Raw genomic sequence first — 17,434 nt, forward strand, 5'->3', positions numbered from 1 at the left:
GATAAAGGAAAAGGATTCAATGCAAAACTGGCACCGAAATATTCTGAAGCCATCGTCAAGAAAAAGGTAGGAGATTATTGTTACGTTCTGGAAGATTTGAACGGTAAAAATCTAGGAATGTACCATGTATCGCAACTAAAGAGACTTTAAAGTAATAAAACCTAAAGCTATGTAAATAAACTATGAATACTAATAAAAGAACAAATAAAACACGTAAAATCGGTAATTAAAAACGGAAGAGGTAAAGCTATGTACACAAACAAATAAACTGGAAATCAGAACAAAAAACACGAAAAGTCGGTAAAATTTAACAACTCAAATGATAAAATTTGAATCATGTATAATAAAAGCGGTAATAACACCGAAAAAAAACTAGATTCGGGGTTAAAATAATAAAAAAGTATCTAAATGTACATAAAATTAACTAAAAAGGGTATAAAAATCTACATTTGACAAAATCAAAGGAAATTGGTAATTTTAACTAAAAAAATTTCAATTAATTAGTTTAAAAAACAAAAAGAAATAAAATTCTTGAAATTTTAAAATGGAAACTAAAAAATTAACTTACAGAACACTTTTTCTTATATAAAGCGTCGAGCTATGTACAGAAACTAAAAGGGAATGTTTGAGGTTTCCCTCATAAAACACGCAGAGTCGGTAATAACAATATGATGGCATAAGTACCATTCATAAAGCATAACGATGAAGCATAAATAAAAACCGTAGAACTTACCAAAACCACGAAACGAGACAACATCTATCTAAACCAATGCATAATGACGTTCATCGTTCAGTCTCGTGCTAAAATGAAATAAATTAGTCATTAATAAAAGCTTAAAATGTAAATAGTGTAAATAATAATGAAAAAAAAACTAAAATAAGACAGGAAACTTTTTATCTTTGGAAAAAGATTCTAAAAGATTCATATAAAATTAAATAGCTGGGAACACTGATCTATCATGAAGTGATCGAGACAGTAGTTTCAGCGGTTAACAATAGAGTAGAGGTCAAGAGGTCAAAGTATGGAATTTTTGATCAAGGTAGAAAGGAAAATTAGCGAAAAATAGTAAGAGTATTAGATCACAAAAGTTAAGGTTATAGCTGTATTTTATATTTACGGAAATTGGTACTTACGTTTTGGAAGAAAAGGCACCTATAGATCCTGTAAGCATGCCATATACAATTTCTCAGCAATAGCCAGATGTCCATTCCATATAATTTCATTGCCGTAGATAACGCACTGTGTGCACCGGGATTTGACAATAGACTAAACCACAGCCAAATTTTGAAACGTTACAATAGCCCAGTATTTCACCACTCACTTTGAACCGAGAGAGGGAACAGAGAGTAATCTTCGGATATTTGTAGAGTTTTTGAATCGTGTCCATATACTTATGGAGTAATAAATATGTGTTAGCTACATTTTGTTGATACGAATATGACCGATAGAAGTTCAGGTACATTTTTCGGTAATTGGCATATGTGGTGGTTGGGAACACAAGGCCCAGATTTTTTCCAATAAATGTATTGGTGTAAGATATCGTTGGATATCAAGTAGAAAGAAAGATTTACCAGTTAGTTTTCTGGTGCGGGAACGAAATTACGGTCGCGTCGGAACTCTCTCGGCATGTTTAAATTCGATTAAATACGTAAACGGAACCGGTATTGTAAATAATTGCTCGATATTTGGAATAAGTGTAAATAGTAGTATTTAAGTCTGAAAATTAGGAAAGTGAATAAGTTTGTAGAATTTGTGATTTTGAAAAAACGGAGAAAAGGTTAGTAAAAAAAAAAAATATTAGACATATTTTTTTTTTTTTTTGGGGAAAGTTGGGGATAATGAAACGAGCAGATTTGGTGAAAATCCGCCGTTTCAAATAGGAGCGTTAGCCATCTCACGCCTGTGAGATAGGCAACAGTAAGAAATGAAAAGTGCTCGAATTCAATGTTTATATGTGTGTGATTAGAGATTGATATGATAGTTGGTGACGAAAGTTGATCAACAGGAAACCATAAGAAATGTTATTTTAAACGCAAGAAAATTTTTACATACAAAATTGAAATCAAGAAAGAAACCGGAAACCCTCGAATTAAGTAGAAAATTATATATGATAACTTTCTTGGTCAACCGGGAGCGATTATTCGTTCTTTCCCTTTTGGACCGCCAAGGAGTTAAGTTATCAGAAGTTGATATTTAGTTCAGTGAGAAAGTGTTCCTTAATCAATAGCTAATACAAGTATAAAAATAGTTTAAAAAGAAAAGTGAGTGAAATTTTAACGTGTAAATTCATTGCTATTTTCAGATAAACCTATATTTTTTTATGACAATTAAAATCGTGAGTCGTGCATTTAAAATTGTGCTTAAAAAGTAAGTTTCATGCATATTAGTAAAAAAAATTAAAACTTAAACGAAAATTTATTTACAAAAAACTAGAGTGCAGAATTTTATAGAAAGTGAGTCGGAGGCAGAAATTACGGTGTTACCGAAGTGAGGAAGATCAGGTAATTTTGAGGATTGTAAGGGAATATGTGTGTGCTGGGTTCTAAGAATTTGTTTTCTACAGTGGCCACAACCCGGTGGCATCCACCGTTGGGATAATCGGTGTGAGTTCGGTGCATGACGAACCCGTGGTGAATTATTAGTGGTCGCATACCCCGCACATAACGGAAGCGAGTGGATTGGTGCTTGGTACACGGCGAGGTTACCCCGGGTGTACCTATCGTCTCGTGGCTTCGGGCCACTATAGGTACGTCTGGAGCGCGTTGGCCATCGGAGTGTAAGCTTGGCCCCCACCGTGAATCACATCCGCTACACGTGATTGTCCGTCGAGTGGGAGTGTCCATTAAAGGGAAAGAATCCCAACGCCAGCGTAACCGCCAGACTCACGTTCCGACGATCTGCCGATCGGAGTGTACCCACCGACTTCCCAGGGAACGGATACGACCCGCGGCGCGGCGAGCATTATCGTTGTGACCGTGCATGCTGCTCCACCACCCCTCATCGAAGGAGCAAGATAAACAACCACCCGTCTCCACCATCTCCACCCCGCACGGGCCGTAGCCGTGCATCAGTGTGCGTAATCAACGGTCGCCAGACGCACTGCACACGCCGGTCTCGTTCGGAAAGTGCTTCGTGATCGAGCTCGCACACAGGCAATCAGCATCGTTCGGGATCTATCTATCCCCCCATTCCCCCCTGCATGGGGACCGTTCGAGGTCTGTAATCATCGTCCAACCGTAAGTACACGAACCCAGAAAACAACAACACACACGAAACGTAACGAGAATTAGTAGGGAAAACACAAAGTGTATTAGTAGGGGAAGAACGCAGATTAGGGGGTAAGAACGACTCACGGAAGACACACGAACAGGGTAGTGACGTCACAGCTAGGGAGTGAGAGACTATCGGTGAGGTTCGGTACCGTTGGCCAGCGTAAGCTCCGGGAGAACTGCCGATAGCCGCTCAGTAGCCAGCTAGCTCTAATAGGAGGAAGGTCAGGGCATTGTAGACGTTTTTATGAGAAGAAAATACGATGAATTTTAATCGTTGAAATCGATCGACTTATTTTTACGTATCGTTTTACTCCTTCAATAAACTTTTCTCTCTGCTACTAGATCATCTTCTTAACCTTATATAATTCAGAGAATTACCTAAAATTGAATTGGAAGTGGAAAGTTTTTGGGAATATAGGACTTTGGATTTTGGGACTACGGAGTATTTGGTGGGTAGGAATTGGAAGTGGATCCTGTTGGTGGGCACTGACGTTGCTAGCTGGGCACTTTGAATCTGGAGCTCTTGGTAGACGACGTCGTCGTCTGGCGCTAAAACCAGGAATTTAAGGACCCCTAGCAGGATCCTCCTTACAAGGCTCCAACGATGGTGCTACAGCAGCTTCGTGATGGCGATCTTCACGGCGCGGAAACGATGTCGCAATGGCGCTGCACAGACAAAGCCTCACGTTGAAGATGGCCATGGTTGCGGCGGGAACAGGCACTGAATTGTCCAAATCACTTTTTTCTTCACGATTTCCGACGCTACTTGGCACTTTCTGCTGCCCACAACAACTCTGAAGCATAAGCCACCGTGGGGAGAATCGTGCGACGATTTGTCGTCGGCAATCACTTGCTGTCCACTAATGCTCTTCAAGCAATTTTGTCCAGTCCGTCACTTGTCCGAAAGATCACCGTCGGATCCGGTTCGAAGGACCAAATGTTCGCGCACTAATTCCGGTCTTTCGGACAACAGTTATAAATTCGCGGTTTTACAATAAACACATAACAAATTTATTCAAAAACGAAAACACTTAAACTTTATTGCGGACGAAAAACTACAAAAAATAATTACGCGAACACAACGTTCAATGAAACGGTACGGGCGATGTATATTTCGCGACGGTATATTTACTTTTGCTGTCTGGCTAATAAATTACTGCTTGGCCGGCCGGCTGATCGATCGAAGTATATGAAAAAAGGGAACTTCGACGAACACAGTAAACCGAACGCGACGAGATGAGATGGACTGACCAGATGCACAGGTAGAAAGAGGACAGCTCTCACTGCTGTGACTGTGGATCACATCTGGTCACTCACGGTTCGCATGCTCGTCGTCGGTACCTACGGACCTATACTGTCGCTACAACAGTATCATTTTTCAAGGACACCCATGATTCCTAAGTTTTCTTTACCCGCCCCAATATCTCCTAAAAATCCCCAATGTACCTTAAAAATCTACAATATCTCCTAAAAATCCCCAATGTTCCTTAAGAATCCCCAACTTCTCCTTAAATGTCCAACTTGTTGATTAGATTCCCCAAAGGTATCTGTTCGCGCACTAATTCCGGTCTTTCGGACAACAGTTATAAATTCGTGGTGTTACAATAAACACATAACAAATTTATTCAAAAACGAAAACATTTAAACTTTATTGCGGACGGAAAACTACAAAAATTTATTACGCGAACACAACGTTTAATGAAACGGTACGGGCGATGTATATTTCGCGACGGTATATTTACTTCTGCTGTCTGGCTAATAAATTACTGCTTGGCCGGCCGGCTGATCGATCGAAGTATATAAAAAAAGGGAACTTCGACGAACACAGTAAACCGAACGCGACGAGATGAGATGGACTGACCAGATGCACAGGTAGAAAGAGGACAGCTCTCACTGCTGTGACTGTGGATCACATCTGGTCACTCACGGTTCGCTTGCTCGTCGTCGGTACCTACGGACCTACACTGTTGCTACAACATTTGCCGGCCGCCTTGAAATTGAAATACTCTAATTTCAACTAAAGCCTACTCTATCCATTTATCAACTTATTTGTTTTGCTACGCTACTTCTTGCTTATATACTAGACACAAAGATACATACAACATTTAGAACATAAAGCAATTGTACTGCCACCGACGTTGTGGCCGATCGAGTTTTGCTGCTGTTGACGCTGAGACGACCTTGACCCACATAGGAACAGCTGATCAGTTGGGACGGCTGGTGATTGGTGCACATTCGATTACAATTGCTGCAGTTGGTCGTAGTTGAACTTCGCTGGATGATTCGTTGTTGAGTGCATCGTCAGAGATGGTGTTTTCCTCGGAGTAGGTGAAAAAAGGCATGTAGTTTCTTGACGACGTGCAGTAAAAACTGGAACAACTTACCTGGCAGACCTATATATATATCCAGTAGCGTGGTTCAAAAAATCGTTTTTGCTCCACACCGCTTATTCGATTCGTAACTAAATTCTAAGCCTTCTCCCAAAAATTGAGCTGATTTGGTCGAAAATTGAGAGTGCACAAGCCCTTCGAAGTTTGTATGGGAATTACTATGGGAAAAGGTCGTTTTTCTTTCAATTGTCCGTAGCATTCCTCCAAGTGCCCTAGAGTGTTAGTTGACCCATGGTAGTCCTAGCCTACTCTATCAGCTACAACTTTGCCGAAGACCACATTCAAATTGGACGCCTCATTAATTAGTTATTGATTTTTGTCCAGAATGAAAATCTTTGATCATGATGGTTACACTATTCGATGGGCATCACTGCAATTTGCCTTGAAACATAGTAGCCATGATTTCTATGTGCTATCTCTGGCGCCATGTGCAGCAATGTTGCCAGCTGGGAAGCTGTACGATCACTGTTAAAGTTTCTCCAGTTGGATAAAAATCGATAATTAATTAATGAGACGTCCGATTTGAATGCGGTCTTCGGCAAAGTTGTAGGTGATAGAGTAGCCTAGGACTGCCAAGGGTCAACTAACACTCTGGGGCACCTGGGGAAATGCTACGGTCAATTGAATGAAAAACGTCCTTTTCCCATAGTAATTCCCATACAAACTTTGAAGGGCTTGTGCACTCTTAATTTTCAACCAAATCAGCTCAATTTTTGGGAGATGGCTTAGAATCTGGTTACGAATCGAATAAGCGGTGTGGAGCAAAAACGATTTTTTGAACCACGCTAGTATCCAGGCTGCTTGAAGGTGATTTCCATGATTGGTGGTCTGCCAGGATTGTTCGTGACGAATGCAGTTCCTTCGAGGGAACGACGATGATGGCAGGAGCGATGTTGACATTCAAAGGATAGTTGCCGGGCTGGCAGATCGCAGTTCGATGTTGGATTTCCTCAAGAAGATGGGATACGAGAATGTAGTTTCATGCAGGAGTGTAGTACAAACCGGAACAACTTACCTGGCAGACCCTTTTTGGCTGCTAGAAGAGGATTCCTTGAGTAGTCTGCCAGAGTGTTCGCATGGTTCGCTCCTCGTGATTGGGACAGATTGTGCTGTTCTTGGCTGGTGGGACTAGTTACTGGTGGACGATTGTGGTGCTGAATGCGGTTGCCTTCTGTGACGGAACGACGTCGGACTCTCGGATCTGGCTGGCACGGATTTGATAATGATTCTGGAGCTGAACTGATGCAGTTTCTCTAGTCTCCGTGGTGAGAATGGCTGAACGAACGGAACGGACTTGAACGGGCGATTCAGTGGCCTCCGCGGCACGACTGACGAAAATTCGAACCGATGTTCGATTGGTGGTGGTTTCTCTGTAATCAGATGAGCGGGTGCTAATTAAATTGAATTTATGTACTAACAAACGACTTCCCTGGAACGGAGGCCCTCGTGGCCTCCGAGAACGCCTTCTGGCGTCGATGAAACTTGATGCTGATATTCCGACGGTATTCTCTAGCTCCACGATGTCGGGGCCGATGAGACGAACTGACCAAGTTCGTTGACGGCCTCTACGTAGTACCAGGGGTTGAATTGTACACCTTCTTCCCCAGGGTGCAGTTTGGCAGATAATACCTCGGACATTGAAAACGGAATCGGATTAAGCAAAGCTTCTGACAATGCACTGCCGAGCAGTGCAGGTGCTATGCGCCGCTGAGGCTTCCATGTTAGCCGGACGGATTCTGACTCACATATGCATTTTCATGCGACATGAAACCACCACCGGACAAAACAGATTACCTCAATTGATCTGAGACAACTCGAGATTCAGCATGAATCGTCAAGACGATGGGCAGGGGGAGGAACGTGACTGCGAAAAAGATGACGGATTAACTTTTTGCAATTTAAAGCAATATCTAACTTAACTGGTATGCGGAGGCCGGTTGGCCTCCGCCGCTGCAGGAGACTTAATCCTCCTCAGCCGATGCCGGTGTTGCCGGTGAAAGATTTTCTCGGATCGGCAAGATACAAATTTTGGAAATTGCTCTCCGATAGCTACCGTCTTTTGTTCGCACTGTCACGACACGAATGTTCCCGTCTGCGCCTGGATGGATTTCTGTTACGCGTGCCAAGGGCCACTTGAGTGGAGGCAAGTTATCCTGCTTTAGGACCACCATTGTTCCGACCGCAATGTTGTCCTTCCGCTTTGTCCACTTCGTTCGATTATGCAGGTCGGACAGATACTGGGTCGACCATTTCTGCCAAATACGCTGCATAAGCTGTTCTATCCGCTGCCAAGTCGAGAGTCGATTCTCTGGAACGCCATCCAGATCAGGTTCCGGCAACGCAGTTAGAGGCCGCTGAATCAGGAAGTGTCTTGGTGTTAGCGCCTCGAAATCGTCTGGATCGTTGCTGAGAGGTGTCAACGGTCTCGAATTCAAAACGGCTTCTATTTGAACGATCATCGTCCGCATCTCGTCGTACAAGAGCATTCGAACACCAACGCTTCTCTTCAGTAAGGTCTTGAAGAATTTGACCGCTGACTCCCACAGTCCTCCGAAATTCGGCGATCGTGCTGGGATGAATTTAAACTCGATCCTTTCCTCAGCTGAGCTCCGAACAACAGAAGTTTGGAAGTCCTTGGATCTCACCAGATTGTGCAACTCCGCAATTTCCCTTCTAGCACCAACGAAATTCTTCGCGTTGTCGCACATGACAATTTGCGGCTTTCCCCGACGTGCCACGAAGCGCTTGAACGTTGTCAGGAACCCTTGCGTTGACAAATCCGCAGCTAGCTCCAGGTGGACTGCTTTCGTCACCAGGCAGATGTAGATTGCGACGAAGCATTTGATTGGTTGCGCACGACGTTGTGGGTATCTGATCATGAACGGTCCGCAGTAATCAACTCCGACCCGTTGGAACGGGAGGCAGGGAGTGACTCGTTCGGGAGGTAGATCCGCCATTAGTTGCTGTTGGACCTGAGGACGCACTCGGAAGCACGGGACACATTCATGTAGTACCGAACGGACTAAATTCCGGACACTGGTGATCCAAAACCGCTCTCTCATAGCTGAAATGACTAACTGCTGTCCGGCATGAAGGTGCTTCTGATGGTAGTACACTACGATGAGCTTGGCTAGCGGATGGCGGTGGTCGATGATATACGGGTGTTTGCAACTAGATGAAATTTCAGCGTGTCTAAGCCGGCCGCCAACGCACATTATGCAATCGAGTAACTCAGGGTACAGCCTAGTGATCTTCGATGATTCCCGCACTTCTCGTTTTCTGGTCAAATCGGCTATTTCCTGAGGAAAGCTCTCCTTCTGCGAAATCCGAACTAGATTTTTCAGAGCATCGTCTATTTCTGCCGAAGTAACTGCACCAACCCTTCGCTTGTTTCGGTTCTCCGGTCGTGCATTCGAGCGGAAGCGATCTACGTAGACGGTTGCCCTTACTAGCTCCATCAAAGAAGATTTCCAGCCAAACAGTTTGTTAGGGGCAACTGCGGATAGCGCTGCCGTTACAGACTTCTCCTCCAAAATCTCCGCTTGAATTTCGTTCTCCTGCACTCGTTGATCATTCGGCCAGTGCTCGTTTTCCAGCTTCATCCAGTGGGGGCCGTGAAACCATACCTTTCATACTGCAGTTGTGCAGGAGTCATCCCGCGAGAGATAATGTCAGCTGGGTTCTCTAGTCCAGCAACGTGGTTCCACACTCCTCCCCTCGTGATGTGCTGGATTTCGGAGACTCTATTGGCTACAAACTGCTTCCATCTGGATGGTGACGACGACAGCCAGCACTTCACAATCATGAAATCCGTCCAGAAAAACGAAGGTGCATCCAAATGCAAGGCATTTTTGACCTTTTCGTACAAATGCGCGAGCAAAAGGGCAGATGACAGTTCCAATCGTCCGATTTGAATGCGGTCTTCGGCAAAGTTGTAGGTGATAGAGTAGCCTAGGACTGCCAAGGGTCAACTAACACTCTGGGGCACCTGGGGAAATGCTACGGTCAATTGAATGAAAAACGTCCTTTTCCCATAGTAATTCCCATACAAACTTTGAAGGGCTTGTGCACTCTTAATTTTCAACCAAATCAGCTCAATTTTTGGGAGATGGCTTAGAATCTGGTTACGAATCGAATAAGCGGTGTGGAGCAAAAACGATTTTTTGAACCACGCTAGTATCCAGGCTGCTTGAAGGTGATTTCCATGATTGGTGGTCTGCCAGGATTGTTCGTGACGAATGCAGTTCCTTCGAGGGAACGACGATGATGGCAGGAGCGATGTTGACATTCAAAGGATAGTTGCCGGGCTGGCAGATCGCAGTTCGATGTTGGATTTCCTCAAGAAGATGGGATACGAGAATGTAGTTTCGTGCAGGAGTGTAGTACAAACCGGAACAACTTACCTGGCAGACCCTTTTTGGCTGCTAGAAGAGGATTCCTTGAGTAGTCTGCCAGAGTGTTCGCATGGTTCGCTCCTCGTGATTGGGACAGATTGTGCTGTTCTTGGCTGGTGGGACTAGTTACTGGTGGACGATTGTGGTGCTGAATGCGGTTGCCTTCTGTGACGGAACGACGTCGGACTCTCGGATCTGGCTGGCACGGATTTGATAATGATTCTGGAGCTGAACTGATGCAGTTTCTCTAGTCTCCGTGGTGAGAATGGCTGAACGAACGGAACGGACTTGAACGGGCGATTCAGTGGCCTCCGCGGCACGACTGACGAAAATTCGAACCGATGTTCGATTGGTGGTGGTTTCTCTGTAATCAGATGAGCGGGTGCTAATTAAATTGAATTTATGTACTAACAAACGACTTCCCTGGAACGGAGGCCCTCGTGGCCTCCGAGAACGCCTTCTGGCGTCGATGAAACTTGATGCTGATATTCCGACGGTATTCTCTTTTTGCTCGACTGCGTAAGCTCCACGATGTCGGGGCCGATGAGACGAACTGACCAAGTTCGTTGACGGCCTCTACGTAGTACCAGGGGTTGAATTGTACACCTTCTTCCCCAGGGTGCAGTTTGGCAGATAATACCTCGGACATTGAAAACGGAATCGGATTAAGCAAAGCTTCTGACAATGCACTGCCGAGCAGTGCAGGCGCTATGCGCCGCTGAGGCTTCCATGTTAGCCGGACGGATTCTGACTCACATATGCATTTTCATGCGACATGAAACCACCACCGGACAAAACAGATTACCTCAATTGATCTGAGACAACTCGAGATTCAGCATGAATCGTCAAGACGATGGGCAGGGGGAGGAACGTGACTGCGAAAAAGATGACGGATTAACTTTTTGCAATTTAAAGCAATATCTAACTTAACTGGTATGCGGAGGCCGGTTGGCCTCCGCCGCTGCAGGAGACTTAATCCTCCTCAGCCGATGCCGGTGTTGCCGGTGAAAGATTTTCTCGGATCGGCAAGATACAAATTTTGGAAATTGCTCTCCGATAGCTACCGTCTTTTGTTCGCACTGTCACGACACGAATGTTCCCGTCTGCGCCTGGATGGATTTCTGTTACGCGTGCCAAGGGCCACTTGAGTGGAGGCAAGTTATCCTGCTTTAGGACCACCATTGTTCCGACCGCAATGTTGTCCTTCCGCTTTGTCCACTTCGTTCGATTATGCAGGTCGGACAGATACTGGGTCGACCATTTCTGCCAAATACGCTGCATAAGCTGTTCTATCCGCTGCCAAGTCGAGAGTCGATTCTCTGGAACGCCATCCAGATCAGGTTCCGGCAACGCAGTTAGAGGTCGCTGAATCAGGAAGTGTCTTGGTGTTAGCGCCTCGAAATCGTCTGGATCGTTGCTGAGAGGTGTCAACGGTCTCGAATTCAAAACGGCTTCTATTTGAACGATCATCGTCCGCATCTCGTCGTACAAGAGCATTCGAACACCAACGCTTCTCTTCAGTAAGGTCTTGAAGAATTTGACCGCTGACTCCCACAGTCCTCCGAAATTCGGCGATCGTGCTGGGATGAATTTAAACTCGATCCTTTCCTCAGCTGAGCTCCGAACAACAGAAGTTTGGAAGTCCTTGGATCTCACCAGATTGTGCAACTCCGCAATTTCCCTTCTAGCACCAACGAAATTCTTCGCGTTGTCGCACATGACAATTTGCGGCTTTCCCCGACGTGCCACGAAGCGCTTGAACGTTGTCAGGAACCCTTGCGTTGACAAATCCGCAGCTAGCTCCAGGTGGACTGCTTTCGTCACCAGGCAGATGTAGATTGCGACGAAGCATTTGATTGGTTGCGCACGACGTTGTGGGTATCTGATCATGAACGGTCCGCAGTAATCAACTCCGACCCGTTGGAACGGGAGGCAGGGAGTGACTCGTTCGGGAGGTAGATCCGCCATTAGTTGCTGTTGGACCTGAGGACGCACTCGGAAGCACGGGACACATTCATGTAGTACCGAACGGACTAAATTCCGGACACTGGTGATCCAAAACCGCTCTCTCATGCTGAAATGACTAACTGCTGTCCGGCATGAAGGTGCTTCTGATGGTAGTACACTACGATGAGCTTGGCTAGCGGATGGCGGTGGTCGATGATATACGGGTGTTTGCGACTAGATGAAATTTCAGCGTGTCTAAGCCGGCCGCCAACGCACATTATGCAATCGAGTAACTCAGGGTACAGCCTAGTGATCTTCGATGATTCCCGCACTTCTCGTTTTCTGGTCAAATCGGCTATTTCCTGAGGAAAGCTCTCCTTCTGCGAAATCCGAACTAGATTTTTCAGAGCATCGTCTATTTCTGCCGAAGTAACTGCACCAACCCTTCGCTTGTTTCGGTTCTCCGGTCGTGCATTCGAGCGGAAGCGATCTACGTAGACGATTGCCCTTACTAGCTCCATCAAAGAAGATTTCCAGCCAAACAGTTTGTTAGGGGCAACTGCGGATAGCGCTGCCGTTACAGACTTCTCCTCCAAAATCTCCGCTTGAATTTCGTTCTCCTGCACTCGTTGATCATTCGGCCAGTGCTCGTTTTCCAGCTTCAGCCAGTGGGGGCCGTGAAACCATACCTTTCATACTGCAGTTGTGCAGGAGTCATCCCGCGAGAGATAATGTCAGCTGGGTTCTCTAGTCCAGCAACGTGGTTCCACACTCCTCCCCTCGTGATGTGCTGGATTTCGGAGACTCTATTGGCTACAAACTGCTTCCATCTGGATGGTGACGACGACAGCCAGCACTTCACAATCATGAAATCCGTCCAGAAAAACGAAGGTGCATCCAAATGCAAGGCATTTTTGACCTTTTCGTACAAATGCGCGAGCAAAAGGGCAGATGACAGTTCCAATCGAGGGGTAGTTTCGTGTTTCTCAGCCTTCTTCGGATTGTTCAGAGGAGCTACTCGTGATTTGGCTGTCAGTAGATGGACCGAGACTTCACCAGACGCTGAAACAGATCGCAGATATATACAAGCACCATATGCCTTATTGGAGGCATCGCAGAATCCGTGAAATTCGACGTCAACACCTTTGCTGAAGCCGACCCATCGAGGTATCATCAAGGTATCAAGGCCAGCCAGATTTCGCTTGTATTCTCGCCACTGGTCTTGCAGATTCTCGTCGAGTGCCTCGTCCCATCCACATTGATTCCGCCACAAATCTTGGATGAAGATCTTTGCTTGTACTACCACCGGGCCTACCAGGCCGAGTGGATCGAATAGACGGGAAACGTCGGAAAGTACGGATCGCTTGGTGATGATTGATGATGAATTCCACAACGGAGTACTGAACTTGAACTGATCGGAGCCGGGCTCCCACAGGAGACCGAGAGTTTCTACGGTAGCGGTTGCAGATTCTAATTCCAAAATGGATCTGCCGTCTCTCAATTCTTCTGGAACGGCCTTCAAAAGTTCACCAGAGTTGGAGTTCCACTTTCGAAGTGTAAATCCAGCAGAATGAAGTAGCGCTATCATTTGTTGGATCAACAGCCTTCCTTCGTCGATGCTGTCTACGCCGGACAGCATGTCATCAACGTAAAAATCCTTTCCAACCACCTTGGCAGCTACAGGGTAGGCTGATTCTCCTTCTTCTGATAAACGCTGAAAGCATTTTGTGGCGAGATATGGTGCCGATGCTGTACCGTACGTGACCGTCTTGAGCTGATAGGTACGGATCGGTTCAGTCGATTCATCTCTCCATACGATCTTCAGAAAACGGCGATCATCCTCAGTATGCAGAACCATCCGATACATTTTCGCAACATCACCAACCAGTGCGTAACGATGCAAACGGAAACGTAACGAGATATCCTGGATGTCGTCCTGCACAACAGGTCCTACCATCAAGGCTTCGTTGAGCGAAACTCCACTTGACGTACGGCAGGATGCATCAAAAACCACTCGCAATTTGGTAGTGGTACTTTCGGGTTTCAGCACCACATGGTGTGGCAGATAGTACTCCTTTTCTCCTATCGAGTCACCGGAAATCTGCTCCATATGTCCCAGGTCTTCATATTCACGGATGAACTTCGTATACTCCTCCTTCAGCGCTGGATTCGTAGCGAAACGTCGTTCCATCCCCATGAAGCGGCGTATTGCCACTGCTCTTGATTCTCTCAACTGGCTGATGAGGTGTTCCTTCTTCGGGAGCGCCACAACAAAACGTCCTTCGCTGTCTCGAGTTGTAGTCTTGTCGAAGATCTCCTCACAAGCTGACTCTTCTGTTGAGTGAGTGCAGGCAGTTCTGCATGTTTCTGCTGTAGAACAGACGTGGGTCACAGAGACTACGCTGCTTGCCCAATTGTCCGGAATTCGACCAGAGACTATCCATCCAAACACCGTATTCTGTAGAGTTGGGCCTTCACTCGTCACCTTCTGTCGTTCATCGCAGAGCAAGTCCATATAATACTCAGCTCCGATGATCAAATCAATCGGGCCAGGTTCATGGAAACACGGATCAGCAAGAGTCATCGACGGAGGTAGATTCCACTTGGATGAATCGACGGCTGCAGTTGGCAGCGATATTGTCAGCTTCGGCAGGACGTGGAACTGCATCTCTTCGGAAAACTCTGACACAGTAGTGGTTCTTGGTTCCACCAACGCTGTAACTGCTTTCGTAGAAACCGACTGGGATGGTCCAATTCCTTGGACCGACAAATGCGACGGAATTTCACGAAAACTCAGTTTGCTCGAAAAGTTCTTGGGCATCAAACAATGCTGTGAGCAAGAATCCAACAAAGCTCGGGCTAGCATCGTCTTGCCAAACCGATCACGGATCTTGACGAGCGCCGTTGACAGGGGTATGCTTTGAGTAGGAGTAACGGGCAATGAAACTAGATTTTGGCTTGTGGTGGGTTGTTCTGTGGTTGGGCGTGTGTGCGTGTTTTGCGAGTTGGCAGAGGTAGCTGTGTTAGTGTTCTGTGTCTGTTGGTTTGATCGTGCTGAACTGGATTGTGGCTGTTGCTGTCGTTGGGGTTGTGTCGGCGGTCTTGACTGCGAGTTTGGAACGGAGGATCGCGTTTCTCCAGTATGCAACATGGAGTGGTGCTTTTGATGGCAGTGATGACACTCTCCTCGCTCGCAGGTTCTAGCGTAATGACCAGGGTTGAAACAGTTCCGACAAAGCTTCGCTCTCGTAACAGCTTCATTCCGTTCAGCAATCCTCATCCTCTGGAACTTCGAGCAATGGAATGCAGAATGCCACGTTTCGTTGCAGAAAGGGCACCTACCGCTGGACTTGAAGACGGTTTGACAGACTGTTGGCCTCAATGATTTCTGTTCGGTTTGACTGGACTTCGGTGGTACGACTGATTGGAGCACCGCGCAGTGGTTTCGAAGAAAAGTGATGAGATTGTGGTAGGAACATTCTTCGAGTTGTGGTGGGTCTCCCAATGCCTTAAGGTAGCAGGATCCAGGCGGCTACATACCATGTGGACCAGTAGAGTACTCCATTCCGCTGTTCTTTCTCCAATCTTGTCTAGCATTTGGAGATTCTTTCCGAATTCGCTGATCAGACGGTTGAGCCCGTCGTAACTCTCCTTCCTGAGTCCGTCTACAGCAAACAGATCGTCAATGTTAGTCTTCACAATGAGCTTTTTGTTTTCGTAGCGGGCTTCTAGTGCTTGCCAGGCTACGCTGTAGTTCGCTGCAGAAATTTCTACAGAACTGATTCCTGGAGCGCTTCGCCAGATAGTGAAGACCGCAGATAGCTGAATTTGTCCATCTCAGTTAGCTGAATGTTACCGTCGATCAGGCTACGGAAGCTATCTCGGAAGGTGAACCAGTCGCGAACCTTCCCGCTGAAGACCGGAAGCTTGATTTCTGGCAGTTTAACCTTCGGAAACGCTGCATTGTTTGCGTGGGATGCTTCATCCGCTGTAGTTGCAACCTTACTCGATAGCTCCAAAAGTTGTAACCGTAGGTTCCAATTTATAAGCTTGTTGGCTCCTCCACAAGCAATCCCTTCATTTAAACCTAGCGCACCAGTAAGCACCTAAATCCCAAATCCAACCCTGAACCAACTGACAGCCTTACTGGTGGAGAACTCACAGCTGTCGGTGAAATGCGCAGGCTGGCTACTCATATAGCACTCGTAGTGGATGCTCACACCTGTCACTTATTATAACAGTGGTTTGAAGCTTAAGGTAATGCAACTCAGAGTTCCTTAAGGGATACCAACCATCACGACTATACTGGGTGCTGACACTCGGAATAGTTCGGTTTCTCTGTAGACCGTTTAATCATGCGCCATTGGAGAAAGATCTTTCTTTCTGTCCGTGACCGCCAAAGAAGATTGAAGTGCGCGTCGGTCAATCTTAAAAAGTAATTTTAAAAAGCCCACATTTTAGGGTAGAGTGTATATTTCTAATCAGTGTTTTGTGTTTCTTAAAGTCTATTTCGCAGTTAAAAAGCCTAGTTAAAACCTACAAAGCTATCTTAAAACTAAGTGTTAGTGCTTAAATAAAAACTACAGTACGGTTAGTAACTTAGAGCTAATGTGTTAGTGAATATGCTAAATGTAAAATTCGTTAATCTAGTTAAACCAGATCAAGCCACGTGTGTTAACCAAAAAAAACCACCATCTGTGCCAATTAGAAGTAAACCATTATAAGAAAAGGTAATTTCTTTTGTGTAAAATCAGAGAGAGAGAGTGAGAGGAGGGAGAGACGATTGTAAAGACGAGGGTACTAATCACCAGGATCAGGTCCGATCTCGGGCCTTTTCTTTTACGGCTCTTCGGGCACATCCCCGAAGCCTTTATTCCATCCACAGACTGGACGACGCCAAAACCCAGATTCAAGCCAGAATCTCCCGGCTCGATAGCCATCCCGTCCGCCATCTTGGGATCAGGTCTATTCACGGACAGAAGAACGGGTCGCAAGCTATAGAAAAACCGCCATTTTGGGACAAACTGCAGCTACCACGTGCCAAGTTGCCATCCAGCCACCAGGACACCGGTCCAAGACGGGTAATTCGCCATCCACTGGCCAAACGCCGGTGATTCCCGCCGATTCCACTGGTCAAGCACCGGTGATTACCGCCATCCATCCGGCCAGGACCCGGTGACTCCGCCATCGGTCAAGGCAGCCAAGGTCAGCTGACGACAAGTTTCGCCCCAAGCCATCAATCCACACCAACTCCGAACCGGTAGGGAACCGGTACAGCACCCAAGCCTCCCACCATGTCAGCTCGATAGCCACCGAGCAGCCGTGCCTCCGCCGTGCTTCTCGGCCAGCTGCAAAGCAGCCATCTTGCCTCCGTACCTCCGCATCACCAGTTTCGCTGCCGTGCCGCCGTCGTGCCACCATCAAGCCGTC

General features: G+C 46.3%; 2 protein-coding genes across 2 annotated transcripts; both read right to left on the reverse strand.

The window, feature by feature from the left end:
* Positions 1-7,624: 7,624 nt before the first annotated feature.
* Positions 7,625-9,265, reverse strand: LOC134289864 (uncharacterized). The gene has a single exon (XM_062856526.1). The coding sequence runs from the start codon at positions 9,263-9,265 to the stop codon at positions 7,625-7,627; it is 1,641 nt and encodes a 546-aa protein (XP_062712510.1).
* A 3,400-nt stretch (positions 9,266-12,665) lies between these two features.
* On the reverse strand, positions 12,666-15,284 carry LOC134289865 (uncharacterized). The gene has a single exon (XM_062856530.1). The coding sequence runs from the start codon at positions 15,282-15,284 to the stop codon at positions 12,666-12,668; it is 2,619 nt and encodes an 872-aa protein (XP_062712514.1).
* Between the last annotated feature and the right edge of the window lie 2,150 nt (positions 15,285-17,434).

This window comes from Aedes albopictus, chromosome 1 (genome assembly GCF_035046485.1).
Source record: "Aedes albopictus strain Foshan chromosome 1, AalbF5, whole genome shotgun sequence".
NCBI classification, from domain to species: Eukaryota; Metazoa; Arthropoda; class Insecta; order Diptera; family Culicidae; genus Aedes; species Aedes albopictus.